At 36.0% G+C, this 10284-nt stretch overlaps 3 protein-coding genes across 6 annotated transcripts in view; 1 reads left to right on the plus strand and 2 right to left on the minus strand.

The window, feature by feature from the left end:
• The window catches only part of pms1 (PMS1 homolog 1, mismatch repair system component), a 30933-nt gene extending 30770 nt beyond the window's left edge, over nt 1–163 (minus strand). For both annotated transcript variants that reach the window (XR_014207212.1, XM_082174555.1), the window contains exon 1: nt 44–163. The gene's annotated coding sequence lies outside the window, so the exon portion shown is untranslated. The remainder of the gene's footprint in view (nt 1–43) is intronic.
• Nucleotides 164–832: 669 nt separating this feature from the next.
• Nucleotides 833–8021, plus strand: ormdl1 (ORMDL sphingolipid biosynthesis regulator 1). 3 transcript variants are annotated; one of them, XM_082175752.1, is made up of 4 exons: nt 833–967; nt 2703–2885; nt 5699–5850; nt 6718–8021. In XM_082175752.1, the coding sequence occupies exons 2-4, from the start codon at nt 2712–2714 to the stop codon at nt 6851–6853; spliced, it is 462 nt and encodes a 153-aa protein (XP_082031878.1). In that variant the 5' UTR covers nt 833–967; nt 2703–2711; the 3' UTR covers nt 6854–8021. The 3 variants fall into 3 exon arrangements, with proteins under 3 accessions (XP_082031878.1, XP_082031879.1, XP_082031877.1); XM_082175753.1 differs by having other exon boundaries at nt 870–962; XM_082175751.1 differs by lacking the exon at nt 833–967 and adding an exon at nt 997–2006.
• A 511-nt stretch (nt 8022–8532) lies between these two features.
• adat3 (adenosine deaminase tRNA specific 3) lies at nt 8533–10089 on the minus strand. Its single transcript, XM_082175749.1, has 2 exons — nt 9938–10089; nt 8533–9686 (listed from the first exon to the last, which is right to left on the minus strand). The coding sequence occupies exon 2, from the start codon at nt 9655–9657 to the stop codon at nt 8653–8655; it is 1005 nt and encodes a 334-aa protein (XP_082031875.1). The 5' UTR covers nt 9658–9686; nt 9938–10089; the 3' UTR covers nt 8533–8652.
• Nucleotides 10090–10284: the final 195 nt, after the last annotated feature.

Consider the following 10284-nt stretch of genomic DNA (forward strand, 5'->3'; position numbering starts at 1 on the left):
TTATACGTTAAACTATTAAATGACCAAATATATTATAGCTTACTTCGTATAAAATGAAATAATCCGTTAAAAGATATCCAGTAAATTCATAACACAAATGTACTTCAGTAACTTCACGTTTCCAACTCGCTCCAGTCAGGAGTCGGATGTGGCTTGACTGGCGCCTAAATGACGTCATTGTTATTCTCTGCGTTGATTGGATGTTCTCTCTTTGTCGTATGTTTTATATTTTTATATTGCTTGAACGAATAAATTAAAATGTCATAGCTAGAGCAAATGTATTTATTTTTTTAATTTGTTTAATTTTTGTTCGACATATTTTGATATTTTGTCTTCATAAATCTATGAAGAGAGGCTTAAGTTACAGTTGTTGCGTTTGCAGATGTAGAATTTATAAAGAAATCACAATACATTTAAAATTATGCATTCATCAACATGCATTATTCAACATATTTATAGTAAAAAAAAAATCTGTCTATTGTAATTATGGAAAACGTATTTCAACAGTTGAAATAAACTATTACAGTAAGAAAGTGTGGCGACAGAAACGGCCGTTTTTATTTTAAACAGCAGTTTGATGCACAGAAAGACAACGATGGATTATGGTTCCTACCTACCTTTAAAAAGCATTAAAAAATATGTAGTATTAGCCTTTATACGTAGATTAAATTATTTTGAAATGGTCGAATAAAAATCCCATAATTTTAAACAACTGACTCACTAATTGTAAACCAAATTTTGTTTTCAATAATCATAAAATTAGGATTTGAGATTCTCTACGTAAATAGCATTGTAAACATCACGCCTTTAGTGGGCGTGGGGCGTCAATCTCGCGAGATGTGCTGTCCTAATCCCGTTAGCTGCGATAGCCTGAGTGTGCTAGTAGTGTGTGTGCGGTGAGTCAGCCCACAGTGCGCGCAGCGGAGGCCGGCAGCGCTCCAGCCTGCTTCATCCGAACGCACGTAAGGTACCGTTACTCATCTCTTATGAAACCAAGTCATTCGAGACGCTACTTTGAAGCCAAAAATGCCAAAATCCTGCGATAATGGGGCGATTGAATAGCTTTAATTGATGTTTGAGGTGTTTAATGGAAGTAGAGTTAAACAAAAGCAACTGGTGTTTGTTATGAAAGCAGTTTATGCTAAATAAAGAGCATTGCTCATGCGCAAACCCCAAACCAACTTGCTATCATAGTACAGGCAGGATGATAAGCGTATTTAAAGAGTGTTATTTAAGTGGTTAAAGGAGAGAAGACAGTGAGCTGTGCAGGAATAAGACAGTGTTTTGTCATTTAGCTGTGCTGCTAACTCAATCTGTGTCATGGACTTGTTTACTGCAGCTGCTTTTGGGAAAGCCAGCATTAATCTATGTCTAATATTTAATAATTTTTAAATAAATGCAAATTGTCTATATTGTTTGCATGAAGCTGAGCAATGTCTATTCAATTCACTTCCTCTCAACTGTGTTGTTGTCTTAAGCAGGGATATTAACATACTACACATTTTTACACAATCAAAGAGTTATTCATATTTAGGGAAGGGTCATTTGTGTGGTTATTGACAGATGTGTACATGATTAAGAGTAGCTGGACTTCAGCCTTTGATCTCAGTCTGTTTTGCTTTGATTATAATACTAATAATGGGATAAAAAAGAAATGTTGCCATTTTGTTGTGGATCTTTTCTTTAATTGAAACATATATATATACAAAGCAACAGACTTGCTAAGTAGAATTGTATGAGTGAATGAAATGATTTTAGTGAGAAATCTTGCGATAAGCGAATCAACAAAACGAATAAGCTGAATATTAGGCAACATTGAACTTTGACTTTCGAACAGCTGCCTAAACTGTTTACTGTGACGGATAAACCAAACATGCCATGAAATGTCACTTCTACCTTCTTTGCTCTTTCAGAGAAGATCCGAACTGTTGCGAATTATTTGAACAAGCGTAGAAAGCATGAACAGTAATGCATTAGGGCAAAGTACTATGAAGAATCACCCCATTGTAAGTATGTGAACATGCTTTGTTGGCATATAGACGAGACCTCATGCTGACTGTAAGACAGCTTTTACTCTTAACTAGTACTTTTCAAACAATAAAATAACAGTTGCGGACCACTTAACAACACCCCAAATCTGGAGAAAACTAGCAGTTGCTTCAAAACGATCACCTAGATTGTAGTAGTGCATGAATGATCATTCATTTGAATAGTTTATATTTTGTACCTTGAATTGACAGTTTTAGATCTTATTTCATTCTTATTAAATGATGAATAAATAACTAGACTTCTACTAGTTAGATTCTGACTAAACATTTACAAACACTGACATGTAACGGTTAGTCAAGTCAAGTCTTTTAACAATATGGACTGTTTAGTTATGTTGAAGTGTTACAACAGAAACACTTAATCGCAACACACTTCATCAATACAGCTAGTTAATTCATTGATCAGCTGAATAATTTAATTTTTTTTTTTTTTTTTTAATGTTTTTAATAATTTTAAAAAATCTGTAAATAAAATTGTGGAAATTGTTTATAAAATGATTTCTCATTTTATTTCTTTGTTTAATTATTTTATTTATTTTTACATTTCTTATACAGCTTTTTATACTATCCAGAATTATTGTATCATTTGACTTGCAATTTCCCTTTTGACATTTTGCACTGCTGTCTGTGTTTTTCTTTTTGACCTATTGACAGAAAAACAAGATGAACGTCGGCGTGGCCCACAGTGAAGTGAACCCAAACACCCGCGTGATGAACAGTCGGGGGATATGGCTGACATATGCGCTCGGCGTAGGAATGCTTCACATTGTACTGTTGAGCATTCCCTTCTTCAGTGTTCCTGTTGTGTGGACCCTCACAAATGTTATTCACAATTTTGTAAGTGTTCTCTGTTGAATAATCCTTTGTTATATCCCGTTGTGTGCGCTTGTCTATGGGTTGTCATTTTCTCAGCAGTGCCCTGCGGCCAGTTGGACTCTCGACAATTGATGCTTCCTTAGTAGTCTGTGTGGCATTGTTATGCAAGGACTCGCTTGCACAAAGATTCAAGGTCAACAGCATGACATCACTGACCAAGTTTAAGCTCTCTGGCACATCATGATGTATAAAAAACCTGTACCACCATTAAAGAGAGAAGGTATTTATTGGGATACTGTAATGGTTCTGTTGTCCTGTATTGGTAGACACATTTTGTAAGTATGCTTCTTAAGCCTGGGACAGTTTTTGAGTGCCGGTTGGCTTAGTTTTTTCGGTGTGTTCCACATCGTTTACTCTAGTCGGATGTCATTAGGGGTTTTTGGGGGGCCGATTCAGCATGTTGTCATGGTGTCAGTGAGAGAGAGAGAACTCTGATTGGCTGTTCAGCTTAGCGAGCGAGTCAGTACATGAGAATGATAGCAAAAGTGATGAAAGCGAGCAGAGAAGTCAAGATGGTACAGACAGAAGGCTGTTATAATTTTATGTCATCTTGCCTGAGAATTCGAATGCACTAATATTTTCATAATAACAAGAGCTGACTGGAATGAAGAAACTGATCTGTTTGATTGATATTCAAAATGCTAAGCAAACGCTGCTTTGTTTACGGTTTGTATATCTGCAGTCTTAGTTTTGATTTCCCTTTTTCAATGACGAATATAGACTATTGATACCTGCTGATATGGACAGATATTTACTTGCAGGCACAGAACGCAAGTGCTAGCTGACAGTCGCCTTTAGTCTAGGCATGTGCCGGTATCACATTTTCATGCTGCGATTAATTGAGTGATCTTTTATCACGGTATACGGTATTATCACGGTATTTTAATTGCACATGAGAAACAGATGGATTTGGGGGGGATGTAAAAAATAAAATAAAACTTGCATCACAAGGTGTAATTGTGATTGTCAAAACATTTGGTAACCAAACTGAATTTTATTAAGTTTAGTGACAACATGTTACAATGATTACACAATGACTGGTAGGCTACTGTTTGTATTGCTTAACACAAATTTAACGATTTCAATTCAATACTTGGAATTTGATTTAAATCTTGATTCAATATTGACTTATTTTGGATAAATATTAGGAAGGCTACAGTAGATAGCCCACATGTTATTTTTTTCTCATGAAAAAAAATATCTCACATAATGCTATGTAACCATATAGAGCCCTATCAGCTGGTATGATTAAAGGTTACAAATAACTAATTAAATCAAATATAATGTGGTTTTCATTATAATAACAATTATGTAATGACACAAGTAAAAATATAATAAATATGTAAAAAAGTGCAGTGCACATATTCAGCAAAATACTCCTCTTTATCTATATGTTTTAGTCATCTAACATGCTGCTGGTCATTAAATAGTTTAAATGTAACGTTCTGTGACACAATTGTTCTCCTGTTTCATATCAAAAGTAACCTGCTCTGTCTTGTTTGACGGTATTCGTGTCCTCTTTGCTCCACGATTTTTCTCTGCGTGAGAAAACGGATGTGTGGCGTGAGCGTGTGAGGAGTCTCGCGCTGAATGCGTCGAGTTGGCAGCTCTGCTTTTAGAAGCGGGATAGATCGACGGCGGCCATAGACTGTAGGCGGCGGCGTTCCTCCTTCCGCCATGCTGCTTCTCCATGTTTACATTAGACTAGAAGTGCGCACCGGCCGCATGCTTATACACGTGGCGATTGTTTACATCAGAGTGCGCACGTGTTTCGCGCAGTTTGTTTAAGCGGTTGATGGAAAATAAGCTATAATGCGCGTTCTAAAAATCTAAATTCGGATCTATTATTTTTCACGGTATTTTGAAGTGCCCGCGATAACAATATCGTGCATATTCATTACCGCGATTTATCGCATTACCGAATACCGGCACATGTCTACTTTAGTCCTTTTGGTTTGTTCAAGCGCAGCTTTTCGGTCGAGACTCAGCTGACGAGAGGCGACAACACAGTCAGCTTTCGTCGCCGCTAGTTCTTTGACATCGGCTTGATGTGTCCCGGGTTTAAAGGAGGGAGGGATGACCTAAAATCTTTATTCCAAGTCTTCTGAAGCCAATAGATTCCACAAAGAAAAGACCCCAATTTAGTTCATAGTTCTTCGATCATTTCCATCAAAACTCTCAAATCTCATTTGCAAAGATACGTTATGAGACTTGCTAAAGTCAGGGTTATTATAGTTAACTAAAACCATTTAAAAATATATATATATGAACTGAAACTTTAAAAAATCTGCTAAAACTGGAATAAAAAAATCATAAACTATATAGACATAAAAAACTAAAAACTAAAAACATAAAAATAAAAACTAATTCAAATAATAATAAAAACTACAATTGTGTTTCAATGATACCAAAATAAAACAGGCTAAAGTACTTTATGTTCTTGTCTAATCAAAATGTTGAGTAGAATGGGATACTTTTTCAACCAAAAAGTATTTTTTTTTACTCACCCACTTGTTGTTCCAAACCTGTATTACTATGTTTCTTCTGTGAAATCCCAAAAAAGATAGTTTGAAAAAATGTCTCAATGTTTTTTGTCCATACAGTGAAAGTCAATGAAGTGCTGTTTTGGACCTCTTTGATTTTTATTGTATGGGCAAAAACAGAAGAAACATTCTTCATCTATTTCTTTGAGCTTAATATTAAGAGGTCCAATTGTTATAAACTTTGAGAATGTCTATCCATGTCATTTGGATCATCTTTCTGTCTTCCCGCAGGGTATGTACGTGTTTATGCATGCAGTGAAAGGCACACCATTTGAAACTCCAGACCAGGGCAAGGCAAGACTTCTCACACACTGGGAACAGCTGGACTACGGCGTGCAGTTCACATCATCTAGAAAATTCTTTACAATCTCACCAATCATTTTGTAAGTTTTTGTAGTTTTATGCAACATTCTGAACTAAATATCCCCTTAGGAAACTCAGGATATTTAGGATATTACTTTTCACGTAGTGTGTATTAATGCTGTTTGTGAATGTAAAAGGTCTGCAAAGTTTTGAAAAGAAAGAACTGATTCTGAACTGCCTGAAACGAGTCATACATAGGTTTGTAACAAATTTGCTTAAAGCCAGCCTATGGTCTTTTTCCTATGGTCAATCTTTCTTTCTTTTTTTTTTGCAAATCAGCGCACAGACAATTTGGATTGCAATCTTCTTGCAGGCTATCATTTTTAATAACAATTTCAGTCTTGTGCGAGAACTCCGGTCTCATGTACGCGTGATCTTGCGTTATTTCCTCATCACTTCTCGCGTGCGTTTGGTTGTGAAACGTAGTTTGCGGACCAGACAGAAGTTGTTCTTTCTTTTGTTTTGGCAACTGAATGTTACCCCAGTCGTGCAGTGTGAAAAGAACAGTGACCCGACTAATTTGAAAATCGTGCAGTGTGAACTCGGCATTAGGAAGCCTCCGGAGTTGAAATTCTTATATGGTAATTGCCGTTTCATTTCTGATGAGCGATAAACCAATCACAACAGACTGAGCCATCTGACCAATCAGAGCAGAGTAGGAAAGGAGGGGTTTAGAGAGACCGAATCCTTTATCGAACCGTTTCAGACACTGTAAGGAGAGGTGATACTGTAATGTATATTATGAGAAAATTAAAGTGTTTTTGACCTTGGATGCATGTAAACCCATTGTAGGAGACTCCGAAAACAAAATTAGGAATAATAGGAGCACTTTAAGAGCCTTTTACCGATTTTGAAATATAACCCTTGTTTGTCTTTTCTATTCGCAGATATTTTCTCGCCAGCTTTTACACAAAATACGACACAGCACATTTTGTGATAAACACAGCTTCGCTTTTGAGTGTTCTCATCCCAAAACTGCCACAACTCCATGGAGTCAGGATCTTTGGAATAAACAAGTATTAAAGCCCAGTGTTCAGAGGGCACAGACCAACTCGGAGCTGTTGCCCGATATGGGAGAGGAGATAACCCTTTGTACTTTGTACCGCAGTTGTGTACACTTAGCAGTTTTGTACAGTCTGTGTTATTGTGAGCCTCTTTGTTTGATATATCTTGAGAAATTGTTGTAGGGATATGTTAGGAGGAGGACAATTCCACAAGCATTAATAACTTAAGATATTTAATGTGTTTTTGTTAGTTGTTTTGTGATCCTTGTGGATCTGGGCTGGCCCAGGTTTCATGGTTAAAGATTTTTTTTTCTTTGTTAATTAGTTTTTGTTTGTTCAAATGTGCTCACAACACTGATACACTAAGATAGATTAATGCTTTTAGCGTCACTTCACATTTCTAAATACATTCTTAAATAATGCCATGTGTTTTTAAAATCATTTGAAAGCCATGAAACCTTTCTGCTATTTCTTGAGTTTTGTTGATGTTATCATTGCTTCGGAGACAAACGAAAACTCAGTTTGCATGATTTCCTGAAAAATATTTATTAAGTCACAATATTATGTATAGTTTTGTTTGGTTAATGTTGTAGGGTTTATAGGTGACAATGAAAAAATATTAACAAAACTTTAGAGTTTAGGCTTTTAAGTACTTTCACGTTCATTTAGGTCAACATGAAACTAAAGATAGAACTTGTTTACTTTCTTAATACACGTTTCTGGACTCGTTTTGCACAGTTTATCAGTGCACATTATTTCAAAGAACATTTCTTTGTAATGTTTTAACCGCTTCATCCGCCCCAACATCAAGTTCTTCCCTACGTTGTTTTATCTTCTGTTTGAATCAGAAATACATTGCATTACAAAAAGTTTTATGTTGACTCTTAACTCCATTTCAGTATGTGATTGTAAAACTCTGGATCATTATTACCAAGCTTCAGCAAACCGTCATGTTTCTTTGCTCTCTTCTGTGTCACGGTTATTGAAGTTGATAAACTGTAACATAGACCCATTAAACTATTTGAATCCTTCCATTTTCTTGTCTTTTGACATTACATTTTACATTTACATTAATTATCTGAAGGCTCAACTGTGCCAATTGTTTTGTCCTTTTGTTTTGAGAAAAGGTATGAACCATAGTGTGTGTTGTATTACATGCTGCAAACAAATAAAAGTATTAGAAACCCTGTTGTTCACTTTTACTAAAAATTATAGAATATACACTACTGTTCAAATATTTGAGGTCGGTAATATTTGTTTTTAGGTAATAGATGTTTTTTTTATGTTCACTTATGCTGCATTTATTTGATCAAAATTACTGTCATATTTTGAGATATTACTACAATTTAAAATAACTGTTTTATAGGTTAATGAATTTTAAAATGTATTTTATTCATGTGATACAAAGCTGAACTTTCAGCAGTCATTACTCTAATCTTCAGTGTCACATGAACCTTCAGAAATTATAATATGCTAATTTGCTGCTCAAGAAACATTACTTATTATTAGTGTTGAAAACTTGTGCTGCTTAATATTTTATTTAGAATTTTATTCTGTTTAGAATTTTAGATTTTTTTGTAACTTTTGAACATTAATATGTGTGTGAGTGTATATATATATATATACAGTATAAAAAATTAGGACATGCCTTGGTCTGATAAAACAAATACAATATTTAAAATGTAGACAACAATCCAATTTTATTTCCATAATTTTTATCATGGTCCTATTAAGAAAAAATATTTGGCTAGAGTTACAAAACAAAATTAAAATGACAATTTTAAATATTGTCTATTAAGAACAACTTCTAAAAAAATATTACTTTTTGTGTAAAGCCTCACATGCATTCAGCATCACCGCTTTAAACACTTCAAAGTGATGATTTAAATCTTTTTGGCAATGAATTTTATACTTGGTTCCCAAGGCACCATCTGCAGAGGGTGCTCCATAAAACACTCTGTTGATTCTTGAGTGGACCAAAGCCATTGCGCACATCACACAGGGCTCTCGTGTGACGTAAAGGTCATATCCAGTGCAGATGTAAGGCTGACCAGTTTCTTTCGAATTGCAGCCATTCCTAAAGATCTCAGAGCTGCTAAATTGACAGGCTGGATATTTCTCGTAACTGTAGGCGCCTCCTCCTTGCCCACGGGCCACAAGATCAATACAGACCATGACAGCGTGATGGAGCGGCTGAGCGCCACGCTTACAGTCATGACCCACTGCAACAATCTGCTCAGATTCTGGGTCAACAATCACAGCGCCCACCGCATCCATTCCCATTTCCCGACCTGATTTTGCAGCCTGGACTGCTGCCGTCATGTAGCCTTGCATTTTAGCTTTCTGATCGGCAGTGAACAACTGGCCCCTCAGAGCAGACGTCACTTGCTTGTCCTCGTGAAATGACGTAGGCCAGTGTTTACTAGCTTTTTCAAACTGTGGTCTGGTCAGTGGAGGACTGGCAGGTATTTCAACAAAGAAAGGTTCACCTAAACCACTGGAGTCAAAAGACTGTGAGCGAAGCAGATCAGCAGGCAGAACTCCTTTGGCCAAATCCCTGGCCAAGCACACAATGACCTCTAAAGGATGAGGGCTGCTTTTGTCTTTGCAAGCCCTCACTCTTTTTATGTGCTGCAGACCGGGTAGAGGGTAGATCAGGGAAAGCTCTTTGACCAGGCGAGTTGTTTCTCTTTTCTCGATGATGGGTGCTGCGTAGGCCAGCAATAATTCAGTGTCCCGGGACTTCTCATCGGAGAGAACAGGAAGAACATCCCAAGTGTCACATTTGTCCATTTCTTTCCTCCGTTTGGCTTGTGGTTCCATCTTGTTCTACTCATTTAATGGATAACATTCTGTAGAAGCAGAATGTGACAGTAAAAGGTCAAGTTCAAGTGCAAGACTCATGATTGAAATTGTCCTCATATATAAAAAAACAGAAAACTATTTAAATATATTGATAATAAATTGTAATAATTTATTACATGTATATGTTACCCTATATATATATACTGTCTCCGAAAATTGACATTTGCCCAACTACCCAAAAACACAAAAATGTATGAATTTTAATTCAGACATACACTTGGGCCTGGAAGACCATTACCTTATTTGAAGGAAGCAATGGACGTTAAATATCAAAAAATATTTGAAAATAGTCGAACAAACTATTTCATGTCAGCCAAAGTGTGAAGAATTCATCTAATTCAGTGTAAAACAGCCTTCCCATGTTCCCATGTGAGTGTTCATTCCCTCCTGTATTATTAGCCCACTGGAAACAAGCACTCTATAATGGTTCCTGTGTGTTGCTCTTTATTTTGAACTTATGCTACTTATTATATCGTTGCTAAATTACTCATATTTATTTATTTTTATATAAACCATAGATATCTTTTTTTTCTATGCTGAATTTATAATTTACAGCTTAAGGAAAAACTAACGGAACCCAACTTC

Source organism: Leuciscus leuciscus, assembly GCF_965113295.1.
Source record: "Leuciscus leuciscus genome assembly, chromosome: 7".
Classification (NCBI taxonomy): domain Eukaryota; kingdom Metazoa; phylum Chordata; class Actinopteri; order Cypriniformes; family Leuciscidae; genus Leuciscus; species Leuciscus leuciscus.

Excerpts from the sequence above, each read along its gene's own strand:
- ormdl1 (XM_082175751.1), top strand. The coding sequence starts at position 1,959 with ATGAACAGTAATGCATTAGGGCAAAGTACTATGAAGAATCACCCCATT. Across the intron at positions 2,007-2,702 it reads CTATGAAGAATCACCCCATT|AAAAACAAGATGAACGTCGG; the intron begins GTAAGTATGTGA and ends ACCTATTGACAG. Across the intron at positions 5,851-6,717 it reads ACAATCTCACCAATCATTTT|ATATTTTCTCGCCAGCTTTT; the intron begins GTAAGTTTTTGT and ends TTCTATTCGCAG.
- adat3 (XM_082175749.1), bottom strand. The coding sequence starts at position 9,657 with ATGGAACCACAAGCCAAACGGAGGAAAGAAATGGACAAATGTGACACT.